We start from the raw sequence: 21,623 nt of genomic DNA on the forward strand, positions 1-21,623 counted from the left end.
CCAGGGCCGCGGAGCATGGAGGAGAGAGCCATTCCTTTCAGGTGGGGAACAAGGGAAAGCTGCTGAGGGGAGGGGGGATCTGAGATTGAAGGAGGAATAGGAGCCATGTCTTTATTCAACAAACATTTATTGAGCACCTACTATGGGCCGAGCTCTGTCCTAGGCCCTGAGGATACCGCAGCAAATACGAAGGGCCAGGTCCCTGCTCTCACGGAGCTCACACTCTAGCGGATGAGAGTCTCGGGTACCGAGGGCTGCTGGAGGAAGGTGTCGGGGTAACGTGGCTGTGGGGAGAATGCTTTGGGATGAGTGACTGGGGAAGGCCCCTGGGGTAGGTGACATTGGACAAATGATGGATCGGAGCAGAGCCCTGAATGATGCAGGCGTGGGAAGAGCTTATGAAACATCTGGGGAAGAAGGTTTGGGTAGAATGTACAGCAAATGCAGAGGCTCTAAGCTGGGAAGATCTTGAAGCATGTGAAGGACTAAAAGAAGGCCAGTGAACCTAGTGGACAAGGAGGAGTGCAGGGAGATGGAGTGAGAGGTAAGTCGGCATGCAGATCAGATGCCTGGCACACTGTGGGTGCCACTGCTACACGCATCTTTATCCCCAGTGCCTGCTGCAGGGAAGGAAGCCAAGCCGGAATTAAGGTGTCCAAAGACCCTCCTGCAGCGGGTTTCCTGGGGTTCCTCCAAGGCCTTCAGAGAGGACGGTCCAGGCCCCCCCATCCTTGCCCCTCCCATGACCATGGCTGTTTGATGGGGCTGATGGCTGACAGACTCATTTATTTAGGGCCTCATCAGCCGTGACCCAGAAGGAAGCAGCAGACTGTCCGTCTGGCCACTCACATCATCTCACCCCACATCCTGGGGGCCTCAGACATGCAGGGCGGCCTAGGGCCCTTCAGAAGGTGTGTGGGTCTGGAAGAGGGGAGGTAGGAAGAGCCCCACAGTGCCGAGCACACACACAACCACGAACACCCACAGGAACAGCCGGTCCACCACCATGGCCACGTACTTCCAGTCCTCAATGACCTGTGGGCAGACAGAGGGGCCGGTTACAGGCACCGAGCGCGGAGGTTCTCCCTGCTTTCCCTCCTTCCCCAAGCTGGGGCCTCACTATCTGGCCAGGGACCCCGTAGGCCACTTAGAACATGGAGTGGTAAGTTCTGAGTCTGAGGCTGGTCTTTCAGCTGGGTACCTGGGTGCTTCTCAGGTCCTCAATCCACCCCTACCCACCCTGCATGGCATCAGGGAGCCACTGGGAACCAGGCTGTATGAGAAGGTTAGGAATGGAAGGGGTTATTAACGCCACATATGTGATTCGAAACTAAACTGGATTATAAATAAGGGGAATGAAACCTGAGGATCACAAGGCCCCTGCTCTCATTTTCACCCCAAGCCCCCTGCCTGAGCTGGCTTTGCCCAAAGGAAGACTTGAGGTGCACCTAGCTGAGAGGGGGTTGGGCAATGGGACCCACAGGACACCTGGAAATCCTGTTTAATTTGCTCAGTTCCATTAACGGCAGTGTCTGCTAGTTCCTGTAATTAAGACCCAGCCTCCTTCCACATCATCTGGGCTTCTCTCCACCTCCTTCCCCGCCCCCCATCTTCTCAGGCCCAGGTGTGGGGTATAGGATTGGCAGAAACATGGCTAGCCTCCTGAGGTGCCACCACAGATGTGCCTGCCTCCTTGGCCTGGGGGAGATGCCCCCAGAGAGAGCCAGCATTGTGGTCTCCCTTCCCCTCACCCGCTTGCACACCCCAGCCTGTCTGGATCCTTCTGCATGCGTACTTGTCCTGGTGGAGAATGGCTGCATCAGCAGAACTCAGCAGGGGCTCTGGAGCTGGAAATTCGGGCAGCAATGGGCAAGCGATGTCAGTGACCCAATTCGTCAGAGCCCTGGTCAGTGGTGTGCATCTCCCCTCCAGGATGATCCCTGCTCAACCAGCCCCACCAAACACACCCCCAGCCAAACACAGCTGCTGTCTGTTTCCTAGATGCAGCAGGCACCGCCCACTTTCCACACGGCACTCTTGGGTTTCTTTATGACAGCCCTGATTGCAAACAACCGTGTGTGTGTGCACGCACGTGTGTGCGTGAGTGTGTGTACGCTCCTTTTCCCCTCTTTTTATATTTTTGTGCTATTTATAGTGACCAGTTAATCACCAGGGAGGGTGAAAGTGCTGAAGATGAGAAACAGCCCAGGCCGGCTTAGGGGTGGGCATGCTCTGGAAGGGAAGAAGGCCTCTTCTCTCCAGCTAGACATGAGAAAGTCGATCAACCAGTAAGGCCCCCATGTGTGTCAGTTCAGGGCAAGGCACTGCGAAGGGCAAGGAATGTTAATGACATCAGAAAGATCTGAGTATGGAGCTTGGCTCTGCTCTGTGCCAGCTGTGTGACCTTGGGCAAGTTAATGAGCCTCTCTGGGCCTAGCTTTTTTTTCTATTGTAGAATCGGGATTCAAGTAAATGACACTTCACAGGTTCCTGGCAGAATTAGCAGTAACGTATGTCACTTCCTGGTAGAGTGCCTGATGTGTGGTTGGAGCTCAATGAACACTGGCAAATATAATAACTGTGGGCCCTGCCTGGCTCCTTCCCACAAAATGCTTTTAATTAATTGAGTTAGAAAGAGGCAGAGGCCTGTGAGTGTCTAGGGGGTGGTGAGACCTTTAGAAGAGAGAGCTCAGGAGGCGGGTGGCTCAGCCAGGGCTGCAGGAGACCAGTTTCTCAACCTGCATATGCACAGGAACCAGCGGGAATCCGGTGAAAAATGCAGCTGCTGGACCACCTCCCACAGAGATCCCAGCTCAGTCAGAACAGGTGGCCCCAAAGCTGTATTTTGAAAAGTTGCCCAAGTGGTTCCTAATTAGCCAGGAGGGCCCCAGTCTGTATATTAATATTTGGGAGTCAATGAATTAGGTGATACTGAGCTACTGAATGGTTCTGAACTAAAGCAAGCATAATTAAATTAATTTTTTAGAAAGTGAAATCTGATAATCCTATAGAGCTGTGCTTCTCAAACTGGACCGAGCCTAGGAATCCCCTGGGGATCTGGTGAAAACGTAGCTGCTGAGCCAGCAGGTCTGGGGTGGGGCCTGAGATGCAGCATTTCTAAACAGCTCCCAGGTGAGACCGGTGCTGCTGGTCCAAGGACCACACTCTGAGGACAAGGGTGTAGAAGAACTTGTGTGCTATATTCCGCTTGTTAGCAATTCTTTCTTTTTTTCACAGTGTAATTTTGGAGCTTTTCCACCCTGCTCTTTTCTCTTGGCACTAAATAATGGAATCCCCGTGCTTTCCCTTGAGAATGTGGCTAGTGAAAAGGAATCACAGAAAGGTAAGAGCAAGGCGATGCCCTCTTTTTCACATGCAGCTGCTTGTCGTGGCGTAAAAACCTGTTCAAATAATCTGATTTGATAAGGTGTTAAAATGCGAACATTCCCAAGAGTCTGAAACTTGTTCTCCAACCCAGTCTGGAAATGTGTGTGAAAATTTCTAACCGTACCATCACGTTCTGTGTTTAGTTATAAAATTGTCCTTTGAAGCATTAACTTCAAAGGAGTCAGTCAAGACACCTAAACTCTAGAGCTCACGGCTTTGTCCTGTGGAAGTAAACTTAACCTCTTTTTAGAAATCTGTAATTGTACTTGATAATTTATTATCCTGGTAGCAATAATATTTAAATGGATGGTTCTATACTCCTAAGAGTTATAAATGTTTGTATGGCTTCTTGGCAAGCCTGACAAGGATGGGAGCATATGCCCTTGGTGCCCTGGCCCACCTGTGTCCCTAAAGGCTGCAGGATCATTTTCCAGCCCACGACAGCCTTCCACTTTCTGCCTGCTTCTCCTCTCTTCTCTGCCCCAGGGCTTTCTCTAGCACCCAAACTGCTTGCTTCACAACCAGCTGGCAAAACCAGGAAGTGCAGGGGAGTTAATGCCCCCAAGGTTACTAGAGCCTTGGGGATGGGAGCTAATGGGCAAATACCCTCCTCCCTCCTGGGGGATGATTCTGAGAGTTGCTTCCATGCTTCCGGCTTCCGCAGAGGCTCTCTGACTGGACTAGCCTCCAGAGCCCGTGGCAGTATCCTGCTCACTGATACCGACATTGGCTTTCCACCTTTCCCTGTCTCACTTTCTCCACTTCCTCACTGTGCTTCCTGGGGATCACTTCTCAAAAAAACTCCCTCTGCCCAGGTGCTTATATCAGGTTGTGGGGAACCCACAACAAACCAAAAAGGATCACTAGTACTTCCTTCCTATCCCTCCATGCACGAAACTAGAATAAAACTCATTTCAGTCTTGGATTCCTTATTCACACAAAGAGTTTGAGAACCCTTGTCTCATGAATTAACTTCAGGAAATGGGAAACTGACTATATTATCCCAGCCTCTTCCAATGGGCGGCTGTTGGGGGCTGGGCTAGCAACTTACACTCTGGTCCTGATCGTCACTCTTCATGTGCTGGGCAATGAAGCTGACACCCTCTAAAGCCTCCTGCACATCCTGCTTGAACCTCCCAGAAGACCTCAGCCGGAAATCCCTGGGGATACCCGCTGAGTCAGAGCCGGCTGGAGACTTGGGAGCTGCAGAGGCAGGGTTCACAAAGTACATGGAGTTCCCGTAGAGGTTGGAGGAGCTGGCGGGGCCCATGGCCGAGGCGGTGGTGGCGGCCTTGGACTTGGTCAGGTGAGCCTGACTGGGCTGGGGGGCCCTGGAGGGGCTGCTGTCAGGGCGCTTCATGAAAAGGAAAGTGGGCAGCTTGTGTAGGAAGCAGCGCTTGACCCAGGGCGCCATGGTGTGCGTGCTGGGTGAGCGGTGGTGCACATTGAGCACACAGACGCTGGTGACGATGGAGAAGGTAACCAGCACCATGGTGAACATGAGGTATTTGCCGATGAGCGGCACGTCGAGGGAGGTGGGCGGCACGATCTTGGAGATGAGCAGCAGGAAGACGGTGAGCGCCAGCAGCACGGAGATGCACAGCGTCATCTTCTCGCCGCAGTCGGAGGGCAGGTAGAAGACGAGGATGGCCAGGGAGGTGATGAGCACGCAGGGGATGATGAGGTTGATGGTGTAGAAGAGCGGCTTGCGCTTGATGATGAAGTCGTAAGTCACGTCCACGTAGCTGGGGTCCTGCGGGTTCACTGTCCTTCGCCCAGGGAGGGCAACTATGTCCCATTCACCACTGGGGGTGAAGTCATCCATGCTGGCCGTGGGTGACTTGAGGACCATGTCGATCTCTGTGTGGTCGTAGGTCCAAGAGCGGAACTTGAGGGTGCAGTTCTGCTGGTCAAAGGGGAAGTGCTTCACCTCGATCTTGCAGGCACTCTTGTAGATGGCAGGGGGCAGCCACATGATGCTTCCATTGGAGTGGACCACCACATTGGTATAGAGAGACACCTCGTAGGTACCGTCGGCACTGGGGGTGGGGACAGGGCATCGAGGAGAATATCATGAAATCCATAGATGATGCCTGGCTGTTCTTAGAACTCGCCAAAGAGCCCTGCAGGATTATTTCTCACTAATCACTCTTCCAAACACCCATGCCCTCACTGGAAAGGCCTGCTTTACTTGGCAACTGCCTGGTGGCGAGAGCCCTGCCATGAAACAGCGTGAAGGCTTTACATAGATTCGCTCATTTAAGCCTCACAACAGTCCAATGAAGTAGATATTATTATCATCCCCATTTTACAGATGGGAAAAACAAGGCTCAGAGAAGTTAGTTGTCCTCTTCAAGGTCAGAAAACTAGTAAGCAGTACAGCTAAGATTTGAAGTCAGGTCTTTCTGTCCTTAGATCACCTACTCCTAATCATTTCTCGCTTCTGCTGGTACAACTGCGACCTGGGAAGTCTCTTTATCCCCCTCCACCTACCTGAGATACTTATGCATATCAAGTCAGTGCTACCAACACCCAACACTGACAGAGCAACCGAAGGTCAGAAAGAGGACAGTATGGGGCTTCCCTGGTGGCGCAGTGGTTGAGAATCTGCCTGCTAATGCAGGGGACACGGGTTCGAGCCCTGGTCTGGGAAGATCCCACATGCTGCGGAGCAACTAGGCCCGTGAGCCACAACTACTGAGCCCGCGTGTCTGGAGCCTATGCTCCGCAACAAGAGAGGCTGCGATAGTGAGAGGCCTGCGCACCGCGATGAAGAGTGGCCCCCGCTTGCCGCAACTAGAGAAAGCCCTCGCACAGAAACGAAGAGCCAAAAATAAATAAATAAATTAATTAATTAAAAAGCAAGTTTAGAAAGAAAGAGGACAGTATGGAGGACAGAAAGAGCACTGGACTTGGGGTCAGGATGGTGGCCCGGGTCCCAGCTGTGCCTGAGTGAGTCGCAAGGCCCTCCCCATCTCTGGCCTCCAATTCCCCATCTGTAACTGAGGGTGCTGGCTCTGCTCATCTCTAATTCCTCTTGCAGCCTGACAGCTTGGAAGTCTGGGTGAAGCACAGGACTGGAGGCCTGGCCCTCACCACCTTGGCCAGCCCTGCCACTTAACTTGTTGTAAAGCACGATGTCAGGCAGCCAGACGCGCTTTGCGGGGATCCTCAGGATGTTCACACCCTCATAGCGGGAGCTGTTCCAGGCCAGGCGGTAGTCTGTCCATTCCTGAGCAGACAGGCAAGGCCCCGTCACTTGTAGGTCCCTCGCCGCCAAGGGGCAGCCCTGGAGAAAACGCCTCCTTGGGCTGGGGACCCTGCAGGGCACTTACCTGTTTCAGCCAGACATTGGTGGTCATGATCTGTTCTCGCTCATTCTGGGGAGGGAAATGAGGTTATCAGTTCACCTGTTAGGAGGTGATAGACCACACTTTATCAAGCAAAAGTCTCTGAGCTCCAGGGCCATATGACCAACCACCAACTTAACCTCCTCGGAGGGCTCAGACGTATTTCCCACCTAACATGCCTGCGACAAACCTCATTATCTTCACCCAGACCTGGGCCTCCACTGGCATTGCCATCTCAGTGAATGGCATCCCCCAGCCATACAATTCCGCAAGCCAGAAACCTGGCAGTCGGCCCTGATCCCTTGCCCTCTGATCCATCAGTAAGTCCTGTAGGTTGTACCGCCTACATGAGTCTCAAATTTGTCTGATTCTCCCCATCTCCTCTGCCACCATCATCTGTTACCTGGACTGTTGCAGTAGCCTCCCAACTGGCCTTCCTGCTGTGCCTTGGCCTGCCTTTAGTCTATTCTCTATAGAGCAACGTGGGTAATCCTTTTAAAATCTCAGCTCCTCAGACTACATCTCTCTGCTGAAACCCTCCACTCCCCTCCCATCTCATCTAAAGTGAAAGCCAAAGTTCTGCCCAGGGCCCGGCAAGGACATCCATGATCTGCCCCCCTCCCCCACCTCCATCCCTATTAGCTCTAGTACCTCTTACCTCAACACTTTCCTGTTTGCTCATCCCACTTCAGCTATACGTGTCTCTTTGCTTCTGCCTTTGCACATGTTATTCTCTCTTCCTGGAAATCCACACAGCTGACTTCCTCACTTTCTTCAGGTCTTCCCTGACCTTTCTACATAAAATAGCACCCCGTTCCCCTCTCTCCCTGCTTCATTTTTAAAAATAATTAATTAATTAATTAATTAATTTTTTGGCTGCGTTGGGTCTTCGTTGCTGTGCACAGGCTTTCTCTAGTTGTGGCGAGCAGGGGCTACTCTTTGTTGCAGTGTGCGGGCTTCTCATTGTGGTGGCTTCTCTTTGTTGCAGAGCACAGGCTCTAGGCATGCGGGCTTCGGTAGTTGTGGCTCACGGGCTCTAGAGCGCAGGCTCAGTAGTTGTGGCACACGGGCTTAGTCGCTCCGCGGCATGTGGGATCTTCCCGGACCAGGGCTCGAACCCATGTCCTCTGCATTGGCAGGTGGATTCTTAACCACTGCGTCACCCCTGCTTCATTTTTCTTTATAGCTCTTATCACCACTGGCCACCTCTATTTGTGTATTATATGCCACCTCCTACTAGCATCTAAGTTCCTTGAGGGCAGACAGCACCTAGAAGGGTATCTGGGATGTATCAGATGTGAAATAAATATTTTCTGAAGAATATAAGAATCCTACCACAATAATCCAGACCACCATAATCCATCCCTCACCTGAACCACTGCAAGACCCTCGCAACTGGTCTATGACCACTCTGCACACGTACCCCATACAGACACACATCTATTCTTCCTCTGTAGCCAGAAGAAACTTCCAAAGTTCCTGCCATTTCCCCCTTAATCCTATTTTTACTTAGGTCACTTCTGTGGCTTCCTTCACATATAAAATAAAAATCCAACTCCTTCACAGGGTCTGCAAGGTCTTGCCAACTTTCCCGGCTTCATTTCACCTTTATTCTATGCCCTTCCCCCGACATCCGCCCTGGCCTTCTTTAGTTCTCCAAATGTGTCTTGTGCTCTCAGTCTGTACCAATTTCCCTGCCTCCTCTTCACCAGGATAACTTCCAGCATCTTGACACCAGCTTGGAAATCACTTCCTTTAACTAGGCAAGCGCATCAGTAGAAAAAGGTTCAGTTGCCAGTCACAGAGAGGCAGAGTAACACTGCCTTAAATAAGTTTATTTCTCTCTTGTAACAGTTTGGACGTACAGGCATACCTTGTTTTATTGTGCTTCACAGATACTGCATTTTTTCAAAATCAGAGTTTTGTGGCAACTCTGTGTGGAGCATCTATTGGCACCATTTTTCCAAAAGCACTTGCTTACTTTGTGCCTCTGTGTCACATTTTGGTAATTTTTGCAATATTTTAAACTTTTTCATTATTACTGTATTTGTTACAGTGATCTGTGATCAGTATCTTTGATGTCACTACTGCAAAATATTACAACTCACTGAAGGCTCAGATGATGGTTAGCATTTTTTAGCAATAAAGTATTTTAAACTTAAGTTATGTACATTGTTTTTTAGACATAATGCTATTGCACACTGAATAGACTACAGCATAGTGTAAACGTAAGTTTTACGTGCACTGGGAAACCAAAAAAAATCATGTGACTTGCTTTATGGTGATATTCACTGTGTTGCGGTGGTCTGAAACCAAACCTGCAGTATCTCTGAGGTATACCTATAATACGGTGGCTTTGCTCTACAAAGTCCTTAGGGACCCAGGTTCCTTCCAGATTTCTTCTCTACCACACCTAGAGTGTGGCTCTCATCTGCATGGTCCACAGTGACTGCTGCAGCTCCAGTCATTACACCCACATTCCAGACTGTTGAGGGGTAGATGGGAAGAGGAGAGAGGATGCATGCCAATTGTCTCCCCCCAACCCCAAATGTCTTGTTTTAATTAGAGTATGTAGGCCATTTACATTCAGTGTAGTTACTGATAAATTTGGGTTTAAACCTACCATCTATCTGTTTTCTGTTTATTCCCTTTCTCTCTTTTCTTGCCTTATTTTGGATTAACGATTTTATTATCCATTTCTCCCGATATTAATGTGACTCTTCTTTAGGTAGTTACTCTGGAGTCTGCAATATGCATATACTTGACTTTTTAGCATCTAATATAAATTAGTTCTTTCATCACTTCCAGAACAAGGCAAGAACTTTAGAACATTTCAATTTCATCTACCCCCTCCTTACTTTTGGGTTATTGTCATGTATCTAATTCTACATATAATTAAAACCTTGCAAGATATTTTTTTCTGTTTTCTTATACTGTCAATATCAATTCAAATTCACCCATATATTTACCCTTTCTGTTGTGCTTCATTCTTTCCTACATTTCTGTATTTCCATCTGGGATCATTTTCCGTATTGAGTCTTCTTGTATTAAATTCTTTCTCTCTCTCTCCTGAAAACATCTTTATTTCAACTTCCTATTTTTTTAAAAAATAAATTTATTTATTTATTTATTTATGGCTGTGTTGGGTCTTCGTTGCTGTGCGCAGGCTTTCTCTAGTTGCAGTGAGTGGGGGCTACTCTTCCTTGTGGTGTGAGGGCTTCTCCTTGTCGTGGCTTCTCTTGTTGTAGAGCACAGGCTCTAGGCGCACAGGCTTCAGTAGTTGTGGCACGTGGGCTCAGTAGTTGTGGCTTGCGGGCTCTAGTGCTCAGGCTCAGTAGTTGTGGCCCACAGGCTTAGCTGCTCCATGGCATGTGGGATCTTCCCAGACCAGAGCTCGAACCCATGTCCCTTGCATTGGTAGGCAGATTCTTAACCATTGTGCCACCAGGGAAGCCCTCACCTTCATTTTTAATTATATTTTTACTGGTGGTATATTTCTAGGTTTGCAGTTTTTTCTTGCAGCACTTAAAAAATGTCATTCAATTTTCTGGCTTCCATTTTCAGCTGTTAGTTTTATTGTTGCTTCTGACTTTTGTTTCCCCCGACTGCTTTTAAGATTTGCTTTGTCTTTGGTTGTCAGGAGTTTGAGTATGATGTACCTGGGTATGATTTTCTTTGTATTTACCCCTCATAGGGTTCACAGAGCCTCTTGCATGTGTTGATTAATGTCTTTAGTCAGTTTTGGAAAAATCTCAGTCAGTATCACTTCAACCTTTGTTTCTTATTTTTATTCCCATTCTTTCTGGAACTCCAAATACACGTTAGACCTGACATTTTTATCCTGTATCATATTATCTTCTTTTCTGTATTTTCCTTTCTTTTTTCTATAATTTGTCTAGATATTTTCGATCAACCTCTCTTCCTGTTCATTAACTTTCTCTTCTGCTATGACCAATCTGCTATTAAACCCATCTAATAAATTTTAAATTCTCCATCATTATAAGTTTCTTGAACATATTAATGCATCACATTTTCTTTTCAAGAATGTTTATTTATTTTGTTTATTTTTAATAGTGGTAAAATACACATAAGTTTTACCATCTTAACGGCAGTTGTTTAAAAGTCTATGTCTGATGACGCCAATATTTGAATCATCTGTGTGTCTGTTTCTCTTCTTTTCTCTCTTCATTTTTTCTTATTTAGTCTTGTCTTATTGCCTGCCTAGTAAGTTTTTATCTGACTTTATCTGCCTCCAGGGATGACTTACTTTGGCTTTATGGCAGGCAGTTAGAGGAGGGACAGATCACCTTCATCTAGTCTGTGACTGAGCTGGTTCAAAGCAGGTTTTAGTTTTTGTGAGGGCTGGTCTGTTCTTGATTCATTTTGACTCTTAGCGATGCTCCTTGCAAGGTCCTCATCAAGGCCCCATCTCCTTAGTGGGGCTCCAATTCCAATTTGTGTCATCCTAGCCCTGTAAGAGTGCCAAGCATTCAGCTAGGCTTCCCAGCCTCTTAGCCACCACTCTGTACTCAGCTCCCTAGCCCCTTGGCTCTATACTGTTTACCAATCATCAAACGACAGGAAAAGCACCAGAAGCTATCAGGGTCACCTCCTGGATCCTGGTCCTTCAAGTCCTGGCTAAGCTCTCTAAGACCTTCAAACAGATTTGGCGGAGGACAGGCATTTTTGTCCCCCTTTTCTAATTGTTCTTGCGGAAAAGTTAATCTGCAACAAGATACTCTGTCATTACAGAAAGTTGAAAACCTTCATCTGTCTTAAAAATTAATTTTTTTAAAGTTGAGGTACAATTTACATACAGTGAAGTTGAGGTACAATTCACATACAGTGAAATGCATAGATCTTAAGGGTACAGTTTGATCAGTTTTAACAATGCATTATTCAGGTAACCCACCTCCTTTCAAGGTATAGAACATTTCTGCCACCCAGAAAGTTCTCTCCTTCTTTAGTCCGGTGCCTTAGTCCCCTTTACTCCCCCACAGCTGCCTTCCCAAAGGCAGTCCTGGCCTTCCCAAAGAGCTGCTTCTGAAGGCTTGCTGGCCTTACACAGCACAAACTCCCTGCCTGCTCCCTAAAAACTTCCATCTTTAAACTGGTTATGCCCATAACCCTCCCTCCTTGAAAAGCAAACCCTGAAATACAAAAGGAAAAATAACCCCCCAAACCTCATATTTGTTCTGTACACAGCTTTCAGGATTATGACAGCTCACAGTGCTACACTCATAGGCATGGGGCTGGAGGCTGTGTGTCCTCCTCCTTCTGGTAACTTCTATTATCCCACAGGGACCACAGAGCAGATCTGGCAGGGGCAGCCTTAGCCTGGAAGTGTGGCTAGAGCTGCCTTCCTCGTCCCCCTCACCAGGGCAGCAGCTGCAAGGCAGCAGCTGCAAGGCTGCAGCTGGGCTCACTCCATTAAGCAAAAAGCCTTTGGCTGGACAATAACAGTCAGACACCAGCCTGGGAGCGGCCTGGCTGGAAGCACTTATTCCTTCCAGTTGGCCTTCGGAGGGGAGAGGGACAGAGAGCACAGGCTTTTCACCCCTCCCCCATTCTTGGGCTGTGCTTCCTCCCAGGGGAGGAAGCCAGCCATTAATCTGGCCAAAGCCTTGGTGAGGGCTGTAGGTTGGAGGGGCTGGGTTTGTGAGGGCTGAGTGTGCTAGAGAGAGAGGGTGGCAGTAAGAAGGCAGCCACCAGACCAGAGGAGGCTCAGCCGCATTGGTTGGCTTCCCAAGGCTCAGGAGGAGAGGCACGGTGGATTTCCAGTGCGCTGGCAAGGTCTTGGGAAAAGGAGCGGCCAGTCAGTGTGCAGGGCTGGGTGTCAGGCAATGTGGGATCTACTTCTGGCATCGCCAGAACTCCTGGACAAGGTCCTAGGTTGTTCATCTGATCTTTTTCCATATGCATAAATTAAGGAATTTGCCTAAACTTTGAGACCCCTGACTTGGCCTCTAAGTCATGATTCTTTCATTCCAGAAATGCCGTCTGTGCCTTTGCACGTGCTCTTCTCTTTGCTAGGGATATCCTGCCCACTTTGTGCACTCTAGTTTCCCAGTTTGGAGTCACCTGCCAATCCATATCCCAGAACCAGTTAAAATGCTTTGGCTTCAAGCATAGCTGGATGTTCAACAAAACATCCAACTACGAGTGGCTAAAACAATAAGGACATCTGTTATATCACATAAGAGAGCAGGCCAGTCATTTCAGCGTTGGTTAATGCAGTAATTCAATGATGTCAGGATTCTAGGTTGTTGACAGTGATGTTAGGACTCTGTGATTCTCTTGTTTTTCCCCCACAATCATAAGATGGAGGCCATAGTTCCAAATATAAAACCTTCACATGACAATGTCTATGGCAGGAAATGGCAAATCTTTTCTTGGGTCCCTTTTTGAGTATGAGGAAAACTTTCCCAGAGACCCCCACCCTTTTAGGCAGCCCCCACATCCCAATGCCAGGGCTACAGCTCTTGCCTAAGCCCTAACTGATCATTGGCTGGAGGAATAGAATTACCATGGTTAGCTACGACTTAACAATACGTGGCAAGGAGGCCGGAGAAGGGCCCATGAAGTTCGTGAGTATCCAATATCAAGTCATAGTTTTATTAACAAAGAAGTTGTGAGGCAGGAATGTCCACTGGGTAGCCCGCCAATGGGCCTGCCATAGACAAGGTGGGCCTCCAACATGGCCATAAGCTTCTCCTCCTTCTACCCTATCATCTCCCCCAGTCTGCTCAACAGATGACCTCACATACCCCCTACCTACTGGGGGGAGATAGGAACTAGGTACAGAAACCGATGGGTACAGAGGCCCAGGTGTAGGGACAGGACCAGAGGCAGCTGCATCGGTCTAGCCAACTGAGGGTCTGGGTAAATGAGGGCGGTCACTGCAGGTATGGAAATGAAGAATGGACTCCAGAGTGCCAAAGTAGGGTTGTCAGGTCTTGATGTGTGGATGTGGGGCCTCGTAGGGAGTGCTGAGGAAGGTGCCTGAGGGAACCATGGCTCATTGTTAATCTTCCCTGTGGCCCTTTCCACATCCCCACGCACAGGTTTGGAGCCCTGCCCCTGGAAGCAGCTCTGAGGGGAGCATGCATATGAGGAGCATGTAGCATACTGTGTCCAGCCGTGGGGAAGGCACAGCTGCCCCCTGTACCTACCACACTGATGAGCTGCGCCAGGGAGAGCTGCAGCTGGATGGAGATGAGCTCTGAGGAGCTGGTGGCTGGGCGGATCAGGTTGTTGTAGCGGGTTTTGTTCAGGAGGTCATCCATGAGCTTCTCCTCCGCGTTGGCCACGCGGCAGTCCCCTGGGAAAACACATAGTCAGATCTGCTGGGTCCTCATCTAGCTGATGGCAGTGAAAGGGAGAGCTGCGAGGGCCAGAGAGCACAGGTGCCCTCGGGGCCAGCTGGAGCAGCTAAGGGGCTGGCAGGCCTGCCTCTCCTTGGAGACTTCAAATTAAATCTACCCAAGACAGAGCTCAGCTCTCTCCTCCCACGCCCTACATCTTCCTCCTCCTGCTCCGTCTAGCAATGAATGGCACCCCACACTCTAGACATCTAGTCCAAAACCTGGGCATCTATTTTGACCCTTTCCTTGGTTCATCCAAGGGGCCACCCAGTTCTATCTATTCTACTTTCCAAATCTCTCAGTCTGTCCTCCCCTCTCCATCCCTCCTGGTCTTGGCTCACCACCCTGCCCCAGGCTCTTCCAGTAGCCTCCTTGCTGGTCTTCCCACCCCCACACTGCCCCTGTCATCATGTCCCATTCAGTGCCAGAGTGGTCTTCCTACAGCTACTGAACCACAGCCCATCCCTGCCCATAACCTCTCAGAGCTGTCGGCAGAATTCAAATCCAAACGTTTCGGCTTGCCATCCAAAGCCCCTTGGCACCAGCATTTCTTCCTCAACCTGATCTCTTCTTACCTCTCCACCTCTACGCCCAGGTACTGTATATTTTGGCCATATATACTGCTTTCCTTTCCCCATGTGGCCTTCATTGTCTCACTTCTAAATCTTCAAGCACACTCTTTCTTCTGCCAGGACAGCCCCCCGGCGACCAGCCGTCAAATATCTGAGAGTCTTTCTTGTGCCAGGCATTGTGTTATGCGCTGGGGGTAACAGCCAGCAAAAACCCTGGCTCCTGCCCTCAGGGAGCCTCCTGTGTAGTGGAGGAGAGATATTATTCAAACGTGGGTTTGTGTGCAGAGCTGGGGAGATGGTGGCGCTTTCACTGAAAGAGCAAAGGCCTGGGCTAGCAGGAGTTTGCTGGGATCAGACTTGGCCCTACAGCGTTCAGGGTGTACCTTGAGACACCAAATGGAGGGGTCCAGATGGCAGCTGGCTCCTTGTCTGGAGCTTAAAGGAGAGGTCTGGGCTCAGAACCATACCTGCGAGCCAGCAAACGCAGCCTCCTGCAAGGAGCCCCACTGAGCTCCCACAGCCCCAGATCTGCCCCTTTTCACAGCCCAGATCTCTTGCCATGTGGCGTTTGGGTCTTTGTCCCATCTCCCTCACACGTCTGGGAGTGAAGGGGAGGTTCAGGAACTCCATCGTTCACTCTGGTGACGTCAGGTAAGGGCAGTTTGGGGAGGGGCCTGGGAAAGAGGGAGCCTCAGAGGAAGGTCAAGGACACCTGAGCAGGAGACCCCAGGAACAGGGGAAGAGATGCAGGTGTGCAGAGGAAACAGTGTCGGGGGGCAGGCAAGAAAGTGGGAAAAGGATAAGGGAATAAGGGAGGCTGAGGAGGTGGGGTTGGGTCTGCCGGCTCACCAGGCCCAGGACTGGGATTACATCCTCTGCTGAGGGGCCAGTTCACTCTGTTTTACCAAAGCCCACCCTCTGGATGCGGCCAGAGGGCCCAGAGTGTGAACTGCCTGACAGAGCAAGTCTGAGGTGGACTCCTGGGTGGGTGCTGGGCTGGACACGAGGCCACGGGGAGCAGCCACCACCCTGCCTGCTCCATGCACTTTCCAACTCATTGCCTATCTGGAGCAAATGCAGCATTTAATGCCTGTGAAAGATGCTCCCAGGGCACCTGCTGCCCACTGTCCCTCCCCCAACCTGCCCCAGGCTGTCCAGAGGGGGTCCTGTGGATGCTTGGCCTACATACTGAGCCCTGTCTCTCATACCCTGGACCCCCTCCCAGAGGCCAGCTGCTTAAATACCCTGGAAGCCAGTCTGTAGCCCCAGGTTATAGCTGGGTCTCTCCCATAGCCCCTCTTTATTATATATATTTGAGTTGACCCATCATTTCAGCAGGGTATGACTTGCCCAAGTCCATCAAGCATGTCTGGGACAGCTCGGGTCAGAATCTGAGGCTTCTGGTCCCCAGCCCTGCAGTGCTGGGGGAGGCTGCATCCCACATTTCTGCAGCCCCAGGAGGCTGGTGTACCTAGGTACCTGAGAGGCATGGGCTGCTCTGCAGGCTGCGGGGGCTTGTGTTCCTGCTCCAAGCCCACCTGGGATGCTCAGGTTGCACACCTTTGGGCCTGTCCTGCCTCTCAGTCGTTCAGCTGGCCCCCAGGGACCCTCACCCATCTTGAGGACCAGTTGTGGGATCCAGAGAAAGAGGTTCCGAAAACCTTAGACAATTTAGCCCACTCTCTATTTCTTATCTGGGGAAACTGACACCAAAGAGGGCGAGGAACTTACTAAAGGAGTCCCAGCAAGTCAGAGGCAGAGCCAGTTAGAGGCCCTCCCCTAACCCCTGTGTCTTCTTTCGTGCCCTTGCTAACTTCCCCGTGAGGAGCCTGTCCCTGCAGAAGCCATGTTGGTGTCCACAGCCAAGTGTGTACTCATGCCTGTGCCTGTGTTTGTACTTGTATACATGCGTGGGGGGCAGAGGGGTTTCCAAACTATATTTGTTTAGGCTTTTCAGTCTACTGCTTTATGCCTGTGAGGCCTGCCGGGTTCAAAAGACAAGGAACAGGCCTCTCACCCCCAGATGACAGGGGTGGCCCAGAAGAGGTGGAAGCTTCTGGGGCACAGTTGGGGGTCACCTCCCAGCCCTGGGGCCGGCACAGTTACACAAAGAGGCCACCACTAGGGGTCAGTCATGACCCAGTGATTCTGAGAAGGAGTGGGCCCGCCCTGCCTCTGTCCAGGGCCTTGCCTTCCTTGGCCTTCTCTGGAAAAACTGCTCCCCACCAGTAAGGGGTTAACAGTCTGAGAGGAAGCCATGGCTGGAATTCTAAAACGTGTGAGTGTGTGTACAGACTGAAAAAGCAGAGCAAATGGTAAAAATCTATATTGGTAAAACAGAAAGGCAATACCTATTGGTTTGGAATACAAACCATAGAAAGTAAAGGGTCAGTGGAATCTTGGCAAGTGGGCATCTGAAAGGCAGAGTGATTTTCAGTTGGGGATGTTTGTCCTTACCTGAGGAAGGGAACAAGAGATTTGTATTTATTAAAAGGCAGCTATGGATTCTTTTCAAAAAGTTGAGGTTTTCACGTTTTACAAAAAGCTCACAATATATTATCAGTAGCTTCTCCAATCATGTGCAAGAATCACCTGGATGCTTGTATAAATGCAGATACCCAGGCTCCATTTCCGGAGATTCTGATCCTGTGAGCCTAGGATGGGGCCCCGGGGATGTATAGTGGGTGTTTCTGATGCAAGTGGCCCCAGGACCGTACTTAAGAAACACTGCAACTGACTCACATCTGAGTCCCTAAGTATGTAGTCAAGGCATATCATCCCCATAGAACAGATAGGGAAACTGAGGCCCAGAGAGGGTCACTGAGCAAGTGGTGACAGATCCAGGATGCACACATGGAGTGCAGACACCATCTTTGGTGAGATCTCCGCTTCCTTATAGGAACTTCATATGTCCCCCTACCCCTTACCTCCAACACCCCTGGTGGTGTGTCTCTGTCCAAGGAATATATAGCCCTGGTCCTCTAGGCTGACTAGGGCTTGGAGGACAAGCTTGGGCTGGAGGGTAGGAGCTGAAAGAGTCCTTGGAACTCAGGTGGGGAGACTGAGGCCGGGTGCAGACAATCCTCACCATATCTGGACTCTGCCTGGGAAGAGCTGACTGGATTTCCCTTCCGGGTGTCTGCAGGTTCCTGAGGGCCAGGCTCCACTTCACCAGCCCCTCACTCAGCCAAGCTGGCTGTCCCGGCCGGCCAACCCCTAGGAGTGGGTGACCAGAGGCAGAGGTGCCATAGAAGTGTGTTTTCTAGGAGATCCACCCCCAAACACACTTGGGCTGGCGAGTTGGGTAGCCCCACCCCCCACCCTCAGGCTAAGTTTCCCTATCTACAGGGATTAAGCAGAGCTGCCTGTCAAGCGGGTACCACTCAGCCCCGCTGACCAGCCCAAAGGCGCTCCATATGGAGGGTGGCCCTGGCGGCCGCGCAGAGGACAGGCGGTCCCCACCCCAAACGTCGCAGACCCACTCATCCTGACCCGCCCCTGCTGCCGCGAGTGGGCTTAGCCCCGCCCACGCCCCCATTCGTCCAGGACAATCTCGGGCCACTCCCCTGGGTGCTCGACACCCTCCCTTCCCTCCCACCTGTGGCCAGTCCAGCCGGGCTCTGGCCGACCCAGGCGTCCCTCCCTCCTGCCCCGAAGAGAACTCACCTCGCCCACAAAGGGCAACCAGGGAGAAAAGGAGCAAGGGGAGCGGGCTTCTCATGACGGGCGGGGGCTGGAGAGGCAGCCGAGGCGAGTTCAGCGGTCGGACCACCCGGGCACCGGCGGCCGAGGGCAGGCGAGTGAGAGCCGGTGCCCACGGCCTCGGAGGTTTGAAGTCGTGGTGACGGCGGGCACTAGGACCCCGGGGAGAGCCCAGCCAAGCCCGCTTGGGGGTAGCAGCTGTGAGCTACGCCCACAAGGGGATGGGGCGGGGCAGAAGAGACCCCAGGGGCGGGGCCGGCAACAACCCGGCAGGACTGGCTCTTTTCGGCCAACTGCCTAGGGCCGTCTCCCTGCGGCTGGCCTCTGCGCTTCCCGACCTACTCCGGCCTCTAACTTTCCTTGAAGGGAGGTCGGCGGGACCGTGCATGCACCCTTTGTACAGTTGGGGAGACTGAGGCAGACGCTGGCTCGGGATCCCTCTACTGTTGGGGAAAGTGGTTGTACTCCAGCCGGGAGGTCCCTGGGCTTTGTCTGCCGTCAGGACTCAGGAGGTCTTTCAGAAAAAGATCTCAAGTCTATGCTCATGCGGTTTGCTGAAAAAAAGGAGCACTGCAGGGAGTGGGGAGTAAGCCAGCTGGAGTGGGGTGCAGCTATCTGCAGACATTGGGGAAAGGGAGCTTAGGAAAAGTGTGTGGAATTCGGGAGGGTGAAATAGCTCAGGGTCCCCTTACCTAGATTGGGTGACTGGGGAAGGGACAGGATGGAGCCAGAGTGGGCTGGCTGTGTCCTCCCCCTTGAGCCTTACAACCTGTGCTGACCCCAGGCAGCTCTGGTGACTCAAGGGAGCAAGCACCCCCTCCTCCAGCCAGGTGGTCCTGGGTAAGTGTCGGAATCAGTATCATTCCCTTGGGAGCTGGGGGACCTCACAGGATAGGCATCATCGCCAGCGCAGCCCTACTTTTGGACCTGGCCAGAAGTGGTGCCTCAATCCAGGATCCAAAAGAGCCTTTGGCATATTCCTGTAGACCATGGCACTCCTTGCTCGCACTCCAGCTCCCCACCCACCCCCTCCCCTGTCTGGGTCCCAACAGGCAAACCTAACAACTGGGACTTCCCTCGTGGCGCAGTGGTTAGGAATCCGCCTGCCAATGCAGGGGACATGGGTTCGAGCCCTGGTCTGGGAAGATCCCACATGCTGCGGAGTAACAAACCCATGCGCCACAACTGCTGAGCCTGTGCTGTAGAGCCCATGAGCCACAATTACTGAAGCCTACGTACCCTAGAGCCCCACACGCAACTACTGAGCCCACGTGCTGCAACTACTGATGCCCGCGGGCCTAGAGCCCGTGCTCCGCAACGAGAAGCCACCACAATAAGAAGCCCGCGCACCGCAGCGAAGAGTAGCCCCTACTTGCGGCAACTAGAGAAAAGCCAGGCACAGCAATGAAGACCCAACACAGCCAAAAAAAAGAAAAGCTAACAACTGGAGGGAAGGTGGGAAGAGCAGGGTCTGGGAGAGTGATTGCCTACAAACGGCAGCTTTGCCACCTTCTCTCCAGGACTCTCAGTCTTGCTATCATATTGCTTCCCCCAATGTCTTTTTTGCTATAATCTGACATGTTGACATATTCTTTTAAAATGAACACTGTTGAAATGGAGCTGACTTTCCCTTTAAGATGGCTTGGAGAATTAAGGTTTGAGTGCATCCTCTCTTCTCCAAACTGCAGCAATAAATAGGTGAAAAATATAAAGCAAACCAAAAAGACATAGCCAGCCTGAAAAAATAAGATCTCCATGAATTAAAATCAAAAAAGAAATGCAAAGTGATGGGGGTGCTGAAGCCTGGAGCCTGCTGGGCTCTAGAAGCCAAAGGCAGTGGCAGGTCCTTAGGGATAAAAAGGGACTAACAGACTCCTGGCTAGAAGCTGGGGGCTTGGATGTATCCCAGTCCCTGAAAGGATGCTAGGGTAGGGGTGCTGCTGCTGATCTATTGTCTGAGGCCCTAACTTCATAGGATGTGTATTATCCCTCATGTACCACAGTATGGGAGCTTGAAAATGCCATAAAACTTGGAGGCATCTGCAAAACCTTAAGTTAGGTAAGCAAAGGTGGGAGGGTAGGAAGGGAGAGAGAGAGGGAGAGGGTATGATGTCCATTCAAAACAGCCTAACTTGTGCTGGAACATAAGTGAAGTGCTCAGAGAATGGTCCAGAAAGCATTCCACTGACCAGATCTGGACAATTTTAGCATTAAAATAAATAATAATGATGAATACTCATTGAATAAAATTAGAAACTTTAAGACTATATTGAAGTAAATAAATGATGAAAGTTTGATGAGAAATGAGGAACTTACATAATTTCAAAGTACCTCCTCACAAAATACTTATTAATTATAAGGGGGAAAAGAGTTGACAGAGGAGAGACTTTGCAGATACCACCTGTGGTAGGCTGAATAATGATCCCCAAAGATGTCCACATCCTAATCTTGGAACCTGTGGATGTCACTTTATATGGTGAAAGGAACTTTGCAGATGAGATTAAATTAAAAGGTCTTGGGATGGGGAGATTTTCCTGGTGGGACCGATGTAGTCACAGAGATCCTTATAAAGGGAGACAGGGGATCAGAGTGAGAGAATGTATGTGAAGACGGAAGCAGAGATTGGAGTGATGTATATATGAGCTAAGGAATGCCAAGGCCCTCTCCAGAACTGAAGAGGCAAGGAACAGATTCACCTTTGGAAACTTCAGAAGGAACCAGTCATGCCAGTTCATTGATTTTAGCCCCATAAGACTGATTTTGGACTTCTCACCTTCAGACCTGTAAGAGAAAAAAATTTATGTTTTTTCAAGCCACTACATTTGTGGTAATTTCTTACAGCATCATTAGGAAACCCATATACTACCTTAACCAAGTGATCAAAATTAGTATCATGAATAATGGGGCAAATCAAAATTATACATTACCTGATAGGATGCAGTACACAGAGTTCCTTCTGTGATATTCCTGCCAAAGATGTATGACTTGAATCTAATCATGAGGATACATCAGACAAACCCAGATTATGGGACATTCTATAAAATAACTGATCTGTTATCATCAAAAGTGTCAAGGTTGTGAAAGTCAAGGAGAGACTGAAGAACTGTTTCAGATAGAAGGAGACTCAAGTGACATCACCAGTAAATACAACGCTTGATTCTGAAACAGATCCTTTTGCTATATAGGACTTTATGGGGACAACTGGCAAAATTTGAATGGGGTCTGGGGATCAGATGGTACTACTATGT

General features: G+C 50.4%; 1 protein-coding gene across 1 annotated transcript; it reads right to left on the reverse strand.

Annotated features, from left to right (window-relative positions):
- On the reverse strand, positions 1–18,487 carry CHRNB4 (cholinergic receptor nicotinic beta 4 subunit). The gene is given in 6 exon segments (XM_089906943.1): positions 1–1,035; positions 4,439–5,426; positions 6,510–6,697; positions 6,699–6,767; positions 13,910–14,058; positions 18,340–18,487. Coding segments are annotated over 6 exon segments (1,590 nt in total). The 5' UTR covers positions 18,395–18,487; the 3' UTR covers positions 1–894.
- Positions 18,488–21,623: the final 3,136 nt, after the last annotated feature.

Source organism: Delphinapterus leucas, chromosome 2 (genome assembly GCF_059928025.1).
Source record: "Delphinapterus leucas isolate spDelLeu-1000000601 "Yukka" chromosome 2, BTC_Dleu_Yukka2, whole genome shotgun sequence".
Lineage (NCBI taxonomy): Eukaryota > Metazoa > Chordata > Mammalia > Artiodactyla > Monodontidae > Delphinapterus > Delphinapterus leucas.